The sequence below is a fragment of the Notothenia rossii genome (assembly GCF_949606895.1).
Source record: "Notothenia rossii genome assembly, chromosome: 6".
Lineage (NCBI taxonomy): Eukaryota > Metazoa > Chordata > Actinopteri > Perciformes > Nototheniidae > Notothenia > Notothenia rossii.
In genome coordinates, this window is record NC_136909.1 from 38,957,268 (window position 1) to 38,969,635 (window position 12,368).

At 39.5% G+C, this 12,368-nt stretch overlaps 1 protein-coding gene across 1 annotated transcript; it reads right to left on the reverse strand.

Annotated features, from left to right (window-relative positions):
* Positions 1-2,106: 2,106 nt before the first annotated feature.
* On the reverse strand, positions 2,107-12,314 carry mak16 (MAK16 homolog). Its single transcript, XM_079687199.1, has 10 exons — positions 11,680-12,314; positions 10,262-10,311; positions 9,960-10,069; positions 8,216-8,280; positions 7,521-7,672; positions 6,985-7,039; positions 3,891-3,965; positions 2,988-3,101; positions 2,826-2,891; positions 2,107-2,630 (listed from the first exon to the last, which is right to left on the reverse strand). The coding sequence occupies exons 1-10, from the start codon at positions 11,692-11,694 to the stop codon at positions 2,382-2,384; spliced, it is 951 nt and encodes a 316-aa protein (XP_079543325.1). The 5' UTR covers positions 11,695-12,314; the 3' UTR covers positions 2,107-2,381.
* Between the last annotated feature and the right edge of the window lie 54 nt (positions 12,315-12,368).

Genomic DNA, 12,368 nt, shown 5'->3' on the forward strand with positions numbered 1-12,368 from the left:
TACCCCACCTTTTAAGTGTTATGAAATATATAAATATAACATTATGGTAAGGGTAATAAAGGACAACACATGCTTTATTACATTGTTACAATGCTTTTTGTGTGTGTTTGGGCCTCACTGTGGACTTCACTACAAGACAACACATCTATTTGAACTGTCCAAAACCGTCCGATTTATAAACCTTCACGTTCGCTTACACAAAAATAAGCTGAAGTCACTTTATTGCCATGAGTGGAATAAACTAATAAATAATAAAAAAATCTACATTTTAAAGTTGGCATGACCGCAAAAGGAAAACACAAGCATTTCATTAACATTTTCAAATACATATTAAAAGGCAACAGCTGTTGGCAGTGTTGCTACAGTATAATCACTATTTTTGATCGGAAAATGTGAGGAAATGAACGAATTAATTGAGTGTTAAAATACCTGACTTGAGTTACAGATGTGAGCAACAACATAAGCTACATTTATTTTCATAACGATAAATGTACATTTAGTTTTTAAAATAATATCCTCATGTAAAAACAAATCATTACACTAATCGGCCATTCGAGGCACTGTTATTGAATTAAAAAAATGTATTTTAAAATTCAGGATGTTTTAATTAGCAACAATTCTCCACTCTGCAGGCCGGCTGTAAAACGCTCTGTACATTTTCTTTTTCTTTCTGTGATCTGTTTTATGTATGCCTAAGTAAAGTCATGCTTTTATGATTCTTTGACTATATTCTAAATCTGTAATGATTTTCTTCAGCTGTAGCTTATTGTACTGCCTACCGCTGTGATTTCGTTTTTTGTAAATAAAGTATACTGTATTTACGCCTGTGCTTTTCTGTGCTTCTTTAAATATTATTTAGTGTTGTTTTCTACTTTGGTATGTACCAAAGTAAGGAAAGGTTTGGTATTAACATTTCCGTAGTCACTCAAGATTAAAGAATAATGTTGTCACAACACATTTTTACTAAGGGTTTTCATCAGACCCGCTGCCGTGGGAGGGCCAGGCCCCTGACATTCCTGCCCTCTCCGAATAAACACGTTTTGTATTGTAACTGAACTTTAATGCTATGCTATGCTTTCAGTTATGAAATGCTATATGACAAAACAAGAATACAGTTTAAAAGGGGAGTGATTTGTAAAATATCCATAAAGTAAAAGTAAATCTGTTTACAGTTCTGTTTCATATGGGTGTTGAGAGATGTATCCATAAATCTCTTCATGTTGCAACAGATTTATGCTTTCAACTTCAATATTTAAAAAATCTTCCCGGACCCCCCTAGAGGAGCTTAGGTCCACACCCCACTTGTAAAAATAGCACTTTACCCCTGCTTACACCTATATGCCGTGAGCTGATTATCGGTTGGACCTGTATTTTACAGGAAAGGAGTGAGCAGAGGGTAGAGTTGTCGATTCTTGTTCTGTATTCTGTGATATATCTTCCTCTCAGACTTTTAGTTGCGCGGCGCGCGCGCTACTAAAGAGACGTGCTACCATGGAAACCAAACAATGGTGTGGCTGTATTAAAGTCAGAGTGGAAACAGTCCTTAGTAAATCTGATTTTGTCAGAAATCGGGAGAAATATGACCCCGGGAGGAAACCGGGAGAGGGCAATGAAATCTGGAGTCTCCTGCGAAAATCGGGAGGGTTGGCAAGTATGGTGGGAAGTGTTGCAATAGAACATTCCACTGTGCCCGGTACATTAATGGGAAACACTACATGTTTGAGCACCCTCTATGAAACGTCAAGCCACCCAAAGCACCCCCAAAAGAAAATCTCTGGCGCCGCCACTGGCCGCGGCACATGACGGTTTTGTGTGACCTCCCATGAAAATCATATGACCTCTGTAGATTTGGTCTGGTTTTCATACATATACAAAATATATAAAGATATATATCATGACAAGAGGTAGTGATAGTTTTCTGGATTTATTTAAGCTAAGCAGTTGGCTGGATAATCAATCTAACTCTCAGCAAGAAAGCCATTCAAGAAGTACTTAGTTATTTTACTGTATTCAAACTGTTAAGAAAAAGTATAAGGAAGAAAAAAAGTAATTTTTGTGGGTGAAGTATTAAGATATTTATAGAAACAGTTAATAAGCAGGTTTACATATTTTTCCAAAATGGATTTATTGACATCTGTTATTTTGTGGTTTCAAACAGGAATATGGACTTGACATATAAAAGAAAATAAAGCAATCATTTTTAAAACTCCATGTTAATCAGAAAATAAAGTTAAAGTCACTCTGGGTGTTTCATATTCCGATCTGATTCCAGGTCAGATCTGTCCTGTGTGTCCTTTTACAAACTTCCATTCACAGTCTGTACGAGAAAACTAATGACCTCAGCAGAGGCAGTTTGACTGGCAGCAGAGGAAGTGACATCACTACGTGGCTCTGCTCTTGGGGGCGGGCTCTGTCTCGTACTCGATCTCCACGTACGCTCGCTTCTTCCTCGCTGTCGAGCCGTTGGCTGGGGATTTGCCTTTAGACTTGGAGGTCGCCTTCGTCTTTGTCTCGACCTTCATCTCATCCTCCTCCTCCTCCTCCTCTTCTTCCTCTTCCTCCTCTCCACTGGACTCCTCCTCATCGTCCTGTTCCTCCTCGTCGCTGCTCGTCTTCAGTTTATTCATTTCCTGAGGGAAGAAACAAAAACATTCAGAACAAAAACATTTCTGTTGTTCAATTTAAACATGATTAAACTCACACTTGGGGAAAAAAAACGTTTGATATTGATTCTCTCAACGTCATGAATGGATCTTTTAAAGGTTCAAACTATTCGGTACACCCCGAGTTCAGATTTAAACATTAGTCCTTTGAGCTCCACTCACCTCAAAGTCGCTCAGGTCGCTTTCCTCCAACTCTTCTTCTGCGACAAACTCGCTCTTCCCAACGCCCTGCAGACACAAGGATAAAGTTCACATGAGAATATAAACTCAAACAGTGTGTGTAGTCTGTGTGTAGGCTGATCTGATGTAAGCATCCTTCATTACCTCATCATCCTCCTCCTCTTCATCTTCTCCTTCCTCCTCTTCCTCGCTCTCCTCATCCTGCTGCTCCAGAGCTTTGTCGAAGGCGTGGACTGGGAAGTTGTAGATGTCTCCATACTGAGAACACAAACAAATGTATGTTAGCGTTACTAACTAGTACACGGTACATAGTTGAATACTTGGACAGTTACAGAAAAACTCCACCAGTGCTGCTGTCATTATAAATTACGTTGCTTCAAAAACGGAAATGTCTTTCTTAGCAGAAGCAATCAAATGAAATGAATCTGTTGTGCCAAATCATTGACTTATTTAGTAAGTAGCCGAATAATAAGCCGGAAAATATGCAGATAAGATGTGGTAAAAACATGTTAATGAAACGTGTTTTGTTCAGCAGGATAGTCTCCACATATTAACACTGCTTTCATGTTTTTGAAGCTAAAGTGTAATCCCAATGTCTAATAGCTAACATGACGCTATAAGAGAACTACATTGCATCACAACCGCTAAGCTAAAGGCGGCTAATGTTCGCTGGGATGACGTTTAGTCGTCTCATTTAGTCACATGGTAGCAACTGCTGTTTTTAAGACAAAAAGAAGCTCCGGACATCACCAGTGGAGTTTTAACTGATGTAGATTATGTCGAAGAATGTGTTTTAAATTTGATTTAACCAGACATTTCAGGTTTCTAACCAAACACACGTTTATAAACAGATGACTCTCAGACTATAATTACAAGTAAGGATAGAAATCGGCCTCTAAATGGCTCTCTGCATCTTATCTAAAACTTAACCATTTCATCTCTGCAGTTGCTTGATCTCCTTTTAAATAAGTTATTGTTTTGTTCCAGGTGAACTATGTCTCGAGTTTGCCTCGATGTACAGATATTCAAAGTGTGTGTGTGTCGCACCGTTCCCTGCTTCAGTCTCTCCAGAAGCTCCTTCTCGATGGCGTTATCCAGCTGAGCAGCGATGAGAGCTTTCTCCTACAGACGACAGACATTAGTACACATTACAGGGTTCTTACACCTTTTCCAAAGTCAAATTCAAGCACTTTTCAAGCATTTTCAAGGTGCATTCTCAAGCTTTTCAAGCATCTTACAGCTGTTGTAAATTACATATTTATATACACATACTCAAATGATTATTTCCCTACCTCACATTAAATCAGATTATCTTTATGCTATAAACAACCAAATGTGTGTTTCGTGATAGCATTCTATATGAGGATGAAAAATTAAAGAAAAGAAAACTAAGTTTAATATGTCAAAATGAGTGACCCATCTGTACGTAGACTGGGCCTCCCATATAACCTGGCTGAGCCAATATAAAACAATCAGCCAAATAACTTTTCAATACATTATTGATTACTATTTTTTAGGTACTTTTAGGTTGGCAGTAAACACAAGTCAGAGGTAAATGGTGTACTTTTCCTCCTCTACATGTATTTAATACCTTCAGTTACTTCACAGATGTGGATGAATGATGTGAAATATAATCAAGGGCTAAATCAGACTTTAGTTCCACCTGGAGTAAATCCACAAGCTACCCTGCAGTATACAAAGTCATTCAAACTAGCTGCACCTTTACCAGCTTTGAGAACACTTTCATGATCAATCATTATAAAACATATCATATCTATTATTCTGAAATGGACCAATCTGCACAATGACTACTTTTACTGTTGCTACTTTCACTAGATTTTGATGAGAATACTTTTCTACTTTCACTTGAGGAACATTTTGAATACAGGGCTTTTACTGTAACAGAGTATTCCTACACTCTGGTACTTCTACTTTTACTCAAGTACAACATCTGAGTACTTCTACTTTTACTCAAGTACCAGATCTGAGTACTGCTACTTTCAATACAAGATCTGAGTACTTGTACTTTTACTCAAGTACAATATATGAGTACTTATTCCACCTCTGGTAGCGTATTAGCCTGAATTGTAGCAACAAAATCACGCAGAGCTGCATAAAAATAGACTTACAATGGTAACAAGTGGAAAATAATATTTACAAATGTGTACAATGATTTGTAGGTAATTTTGACTACTCAAGACACCTGACTTATACATATTCAAAGGAAGACTGTGTTCATTCTACAATTACATGGGATTAACACTAGCACCGCCATCGGGTCAATTTCACCCACAGCTGTTTTTTTTATTGTATGTAACTTTTTTTCAATAAAATATTAAAGTCTCCCAGTCCACGACTTTTCCTGAAAGTGTGTTATGTAGCACCCTCTGTTGTTAAAAATGTCCAATATGAAGTCAGATTGAAGAAATCGCCCAAAAAATTGCCATTTATACCTATTTCCGCCAGCGAGTCCTATTTACCCCACCCCTTTTCACGCTATTGATTTCACGTGTAAACCATAGGTGTAAACCTATGGTGTAAACATAAACATGACGTGTTGCTATAGCAACACCCTTTGTCTCCTGCGGTTCCTTATAGATTGAGAGATAGATTGAGAGAGAGGGAGAGAGGGAGAGAGAGAGAGATATAAAGATAGATATAGATAGATAGATAGATAGATAGATAGATAGATAGATATTGATAGTGACAGTCTGTAGTGAAGGAGCGCGCTGCGCAGCAAACAGTTGTTTGCTTTTCACCCAACAACGACAACCGCCTCACGAAACGCTATGTTGCAGTGTTAATAAACGAAAAAATTTAACAAAATTGCTTGTCAAAATACCAATACCACAGGACCATTTTTTTTTTTAAGCAATATTTTTTTAGTGGCCCGAGCGGGCAAATTGAAATTACGTTATGCTGGCCGAGGTGTCTAAATAGTGCTTCCGGGACAGCGGGCCATTTATAATGTCGAGCCCTGTATATCATATGAAAAGCTGAGAGTCCACAGATTCTATTGGTATACGTTTCATCCCTGTGCGATCAAAAGAATATTAAACTTGTTTCGGCAAATTCAGATGATAAATACAACTTTGAAGCTTGTAAAGGCATAATTACAAGAGGAGAACGGAGTAATTTAACATCACAGCAAGCGTAACAACAGCCGGTGTTTCTTGTGAGTGTTTCCCCGGTACACAAACACAATACACACAAACGCAAAAATACACAAACACACACACACTCGCGAGCTTCCCCCAGACCAGTAATACAAACTCAAATGTGTCTTCGGGTCAATGTGACTGATTTCGATAGAGCAAGTCACATTTGGTTTAGGCACGAAACATACTACCAGTAGAAATACATTGCTTTTAAAATCGTTCTGTGTCGAATCAATAGATTATATTTTGTGACTATAACACAAAATGCCGTGAGACTGGGTTGAATTACAAGTGAGTGCTTCATCCTCTGAACACCACAGAATGGCGACTGTAACGCACATAACATAGGTACGCTCCTCTGAAATGATTGTCCCCTGCAATTATTATCCCTCATTCAGCTTGCTAACGTTAGCTTAAACAAACGTAACATGCAACGTTAGCCTAATCTAAAATGCTCTACTCCGGCGTACCTTTCATGTGGCTCGTCAGCGCCGACTCTCCCATCGTTATTTTTTGCAAACTTTGCAGGAGGCTACTCGTGGGCTTGACCCTCGTCTTATCCATGGCTTGTATTTGTCTTCTGCTAGCCAACGCTTGTTGAAACCGCAACCTCCTGGCATACTGTCATCTATCACTTATCAGAATGCCCAGGTCACACACCTAACAAAAACACTTGCAGGTCGCGCGCATAGCGCGGGAAGGCCGGAGCGGAGCTGTTTTATGTAAAAGCGAAGCAATTAAGCTGGCTCTGACTTACTTTATTTTCTTTTAATCTAAAAAGCGAAGTAAAGCATTTACATTTTCAAGCACTTTATCCCAAATTCAAGCACCATTCCCAAAATTCAAGCACTTTCCCAACCTTGAAAACACCACGTCAAATTTCAAGCATTTTCAAGGATTTCAAGCACCCGTACGAACCCTGACATTAGAATGAACAGGTGGATGCAGCCTGAATGTTGGAGTGAACAACATGGAGTGCTCACCTCTTTCCTTTTCTCTCTCCTCTCCACCTTCCTGCTGAGAGGGACCAACTTCCTCCTGGAAACACAGTGCAACCGTCACCTACATTTCTCCACTGAAGGCGCTTTGATGTTAGCTTCAAGTTGTGTTCACGCTGACGTTAGGATGAGATGGAAACCTACTGTGTAGAAATATTTTTTGTTTTCAAATCATCTATTTTTTAAATGTAATCTTAAAAACATGTTGTGTAGTAATCTTTATTTTCTATGTTTGCCTCTTGTCGTTTCTGTCTTGGTGCTGTAGCTGGATTTCTCCTCGGGGATCAATAAAGCTTTATTTTATATGATTTTGTGGTTAGACAAGTTTCTATTCTTGAGTTCACTCTCACAGGACCCCGTGAGAAACCGGTAACATATTTCCAGTTTTACTCAAATAATATGGAAATAACATTAGGGTGCTTTATTGTCTGTTCTGAGCACCCTTCTTCCTGCTCAGCACTTCCTACGTGGTGTGTGATGCAGTGTTCAGCAGCACTATGCATCACAGTAACAGTACTTACTGTCTCTTGAGGACCAGTTTGCGCATGCGGATAAGGTACTGAGTGATTTTGGTGAAACGCTGTTTGCATTTATGACGGAGGAATCGAGGCCAGTAGATCAGGCTCTCATCGATCTGCTCCAGAGCCTTCTCGTAGTTCCTACTGAGCTTCACCTGCGCACACACAAATATATATCAAATGTTTAACTCAAACTAAAACTGCCGCTAAGGCACCAGAAAGCAAATCTTAAGTAGGGAATAATAATACATTTTCCAAGCAAGAATATACTTTTGTGATGTCCATTTACTTAAGATTACAGTGATCTCAAATCCAACAGAACCATGACTTCCCCTTTGACCTGTGCAGCTATTGTAAAGCGCAGTCTGGGGGGGGGGGGGGGGCACCACAGGGCCCATGAGGTCAACTGGGACCTCTCCAAGTACCAGTCAACTCTCCTTACTATGGTCTCTCGGGGTTTGAACCGGCCACCCTCCGGCTCCCCAGTATCTACAGCCTGAGCTACTGCCACACCAAAAAAAGATAGCAGTGCAAAACATACAAGTGGAAATGTAAATCTTAAATCTGTATATAGTCTGTATTTTTCAGATAACCAAGTGAATTCTAACAAATTAGTTTTTTTTTTAAAGTAAACATACAGGTAGAAAGATCTCTGCGTAAAAAGAAACCCCATTAACTGAGAGAGGAATGAAGCTTACCTTCTCCCACATCCTGGCAGGGAAAGCTGCTCTCTCGATCACCTTCATGTAGAGGAAACACTGACCTGTAGCAGGAAATAAAACGTGTTTAGGGAGGGAATCATTCTCTCTTGTGTTTCATACTCAAACTGTTTCTCTTTATTATTTGTTATGCTTTTGGAGGTTTCCCCTCTAGTGTGTTCTATAGCTTTCTGTGCATGTCAATGGTCTGCAAAGGCTAAAATCACAGTGTTTCTTTCCACACACTCCCCCTGGCCTGAACCGCCTCCATTAGACTACTTTGTTTACTTCCTGAACTTAGTGACATCACTCAGAAAAACTTGCACTTCTATTGACTATCACACTGTACGTGATAGGCTATGAGACGTGACATCTCTAAGCAGTTGACCAATGCCAACAGAGCTGTTCTCAGACAGAGGGTGAAAAGAGGAGCTGCAGCACAGGCAGTATGAGACAAATAAAGAGCTTTTTGAACATTAAAGCACGGAGACATGTGACAGTAGGGACACATACTAATAGGAACCTGAGAATGAACAGCAGTGTTTCCCCTAGGTTTACTGCCTTGGCAGGGTGCTGCTCGGGTATCCCGAATTTATTTTCCGGGGCACCCACATTTTTTTTATCCTCTGGAGCAGAGAGAGGAGCTGTGGATGATTGTTATTGATATCATACAGTAACAAAGTATTTGTACATTAAAAAGTACACTGTACTTTATTACTTTAATTCAAACTGTATTCCCTTCTTATCATGTAGCCTACACTTCTTCCTTTCATTGATACATTTAAATCACCTGACTACAGCATATAACATACCTGCTGCAACACTGTGCTCTCTGCCTCATCCTCTATTGCTGGAGGCAGCTCCACCTCATCTGATCTCTGATATGAAAGCAATCGTGTTATGATCATATTGAGCTATTGGTGTGAGTCTAACATTAAACAAGCCGTCTGCTTGTCATACATTGCTGACGATACATTTTAAGTGGCAATTTCTTGAGTCACTGCCGCTAAATGCCAGTAGCATCAAGCTAGCAAATCCTGCATTAGCCTCACATCAACAGGTGTAGACAGAACATCCAATTATCCTGAGCTAATTTACTGAATAAACCAACTCACATCTCCTGTCTTTTTTTTCACCCAACTCATTAGACTATTCTTCTGCTGGCGTTTCATTGTTGTTTCTGTCAAATTCAATACTGTAGTTCAAAACCGCGGTACCTGCTCACCATCTGTGAGCTATTTTTAGAATGCGCACGCTACGTTCGTTGTCGCGTTCGTGCGCGTCCACCTGGGCAGGCTGTTTGTGTCCTTCTCCCGTGACGATAACGGCTTGCGGTTAAACAATAATAATAAACGAATTTGAAACTGGGGGGACACACAAACGGGCAGACAGCAGAGCTGTTGTTCTCCTCCTTTCCTCCGCTCTTGTCTCTGATTGTGAGTGTGTGTGCATTCGCGTGTGTGTGTGTGTGTGTGTGTGTGGGGGGGGGGGGGGGAGCAGAGCGGAGGGAGAATGTGAATATGCAAGGCAGTGGACACTGAAACATGCACATTGGATAAATAACATAGGCGTTTAGTTTATTTAATAAAAGAGCACATGTTCAATGTGACCGTAGATAGATTACTTCAGTTGCATTTTTTTTTTTTAAATAATAAAAAAGGGCGCAGCGCCCCGCCAAGACAATGGTAGGGGAAACACTGAACAGAATAGGCCCCTTTAAAGTGGAAGTGTATGACGGGTTTACCTTTCTCCTCCCTGATCGTGGCGTACTGACTGTTGGACAGCGGGCAGGACGAGCGGTTGCACAGCCCTGTGATGTTGTATTCATTTCGACAGAAGCTCTGACTCTTGGTCCTGGACAGAAAGAGGAGACAAGATTTTATCAGTGCAGTTAACACTGTTGCATTTAGGCACATAGGTCCAATTCGTTTCATCAATTGTAAGTCAAAAAAGAGATGGAGACTTGAAGTAGTGACAAATTCATCAACTAGCTGCACAACTATCTATTCAATTCATGAATTTGAGCAGATTAAGATTCAGACTTACTTGACTTTGAAGGAGCAGAACTGTTTGTTCCCGATAATGTCCCAGATTACCTGCAGGAAGCAGATTCAAAACATTACAGTCATATACTAGGAGCCTTTTTATTTGCTACAGCTTAAGTGTTCACCAAATATTAATTATTTCGTGTTACTTTTTTTTAAAAAAAGCTCTCAACGCTCTTCTGGTCACAGCATCACACACTATCCAAATGTTGTGTGGGATTCATCTCTGCAAATGTGTGTATGCAAAACTAAAATATACTTCTAATATAATTAAAACGCAATCACATACTCCCTGGTTAATATTCCACAAAGTGCATCTTTATATAATCTTGTTGTACTAATAAACTTATTAAAGGTAGTCAGTTCGCTACATTTCTGTCATTGATAGGCTTAAGGTGGCTAGGCTAACCACGTTAGACGAGGGAAGGGTATGCAATGCTTCGTTTAAACTATGCTGAGCTACAATGTCAATAACTACAGAAAAAATATACACTATTAGGAGATCATCAGACATTACTTCTGTGACAGTCTAACAGTGTTATGCTTATTGTACAAATTGCCCAACAAAGACATGTTAACATCCAGCAGTTTCAATGTGCTGGGGACCCCAACCATACATTTCTATCATAAAACGTAGATAAAATCTACATTTCCGGTTTCACAACAGGACTCTATGAGCTGACAACCAGAGACTATATTTTAATATTATGAATAAAAAATATTTTCAAAGCAAAAAAATCTATCTGTAAACGCTTTCTGCTGGGAAACTAAGGAAAGGGAAACATAATGATAATATACTGTACTTTTCAAAGATGTACTGTAAATAAATATAAGATAATAATAAAATATAATGTCATTCTTAATGTGTGTGTCGACTCATGTTCTGACAAATCTGCAAGTTTACAGAGAAGCTAGACGAAAACCTTTTTATAATGGAGTTTGGCGTGACATTGGACATACAACTAGTATATTGACTGCCTCAAATACTATTCATGCCACAATGTCCATATACTAACAAGCTCAGGAGATACTTAAAATGTAATTCCTATGATTCCAGTTGTTAAATGTTGCCGAGATAAATTCAAATACGACTCTACCAAAAGGGGGATCTATACACGTTTTAAAACCACTGCAATTGTACATAAAAGCAAGACAACCTGGAAATATACTTTTTACCACATGGGTTGGTGTCACATTTTACATACAAAATAATGGGTTCCCCTAGCTTAGTGTCAAAGTGTCTCAAATACTGTTAAACACTACCTTTTCACCCCCATATGTTAAATAGCTAACGTAGGCACTAAACTATTATTATTTATAATAAAATAAATATATGTATCCGTTTTTAAATTGCTGCCGGTTAGCATGAAGACCTAGCCTAGCACATGAGGAGCTTTAAATCTGATGAAACAAACTTACGTCGTCGCATTGCATCTTGAGTTCCCCGCGGAGCTGCTGACAGCTTCACCACCACCACTGCTGTTGGTTTTATTATATTGATTAAGTTGATGTTAAGCTATCATTGAATTTCTCTGTCTCAGAAGGAGCCACATGGACGATCATGGGGGATATCTCTTCTTCTTCGTTAGTGCGTCACGGCAGCCGGTCATGTCGCATTGCTGCCTCCTCTGGCAGTAGACCGGATTGTCTCAAAGAAGTCTAACCGCCATTTGTATGGATCGCCATTTGCCACCTAACTGTGAAATATTTCTTTCTGGTAGCCTACTATATTTCTTGTAAATGGAAAATAATGTCCATAAGTACTATTTAGTTTGAGTTTGTTCGTACAACTTTCCAAACATAGGCTATATTTGGATATATACTGTAGATACTTTTATTGTTATCCCTATTCCACTTAAACTTTATAAATGCAATAACTTAAGACCACGGCTCTTGAAGTTTGGTTATTAAAATAACACCGATCACTATAATTTCCCCCCCTGGTTCAGGATCAGAAGGGCTTAGGCGCAGAGCGTAACAAGGGTAATGCTGCACCTGTCATGGATGGACCATGATGAACGCACCATTCATCACTTTCATGAACCAGAAAGATCACAGTGTGAACCTGCCCTGAGGCAATCTGTCCCTCCTCTCCAGCTCTCTGACTG

Bases quoted from the DNA above. Each gene is read 5' to 3' on its own strand.
- mak16 (XM_079687199.1), bottom strand. The intron at 7,673-8,215 runs GTAAGCTTCATT...GTGTGTGCGCAG, and splicing joins CTGCCAGGATGTGGGAGAAG to GTGAAGCTCAGTAGGAACTA. The intron at 7,040-7,520 runs GTAAGTACTGTT...CTGTGTTTCCAG, and splicing joins AAACTGGTCCTCAAGAGACA to GAGGAAGTTGGTCCCTCTCA.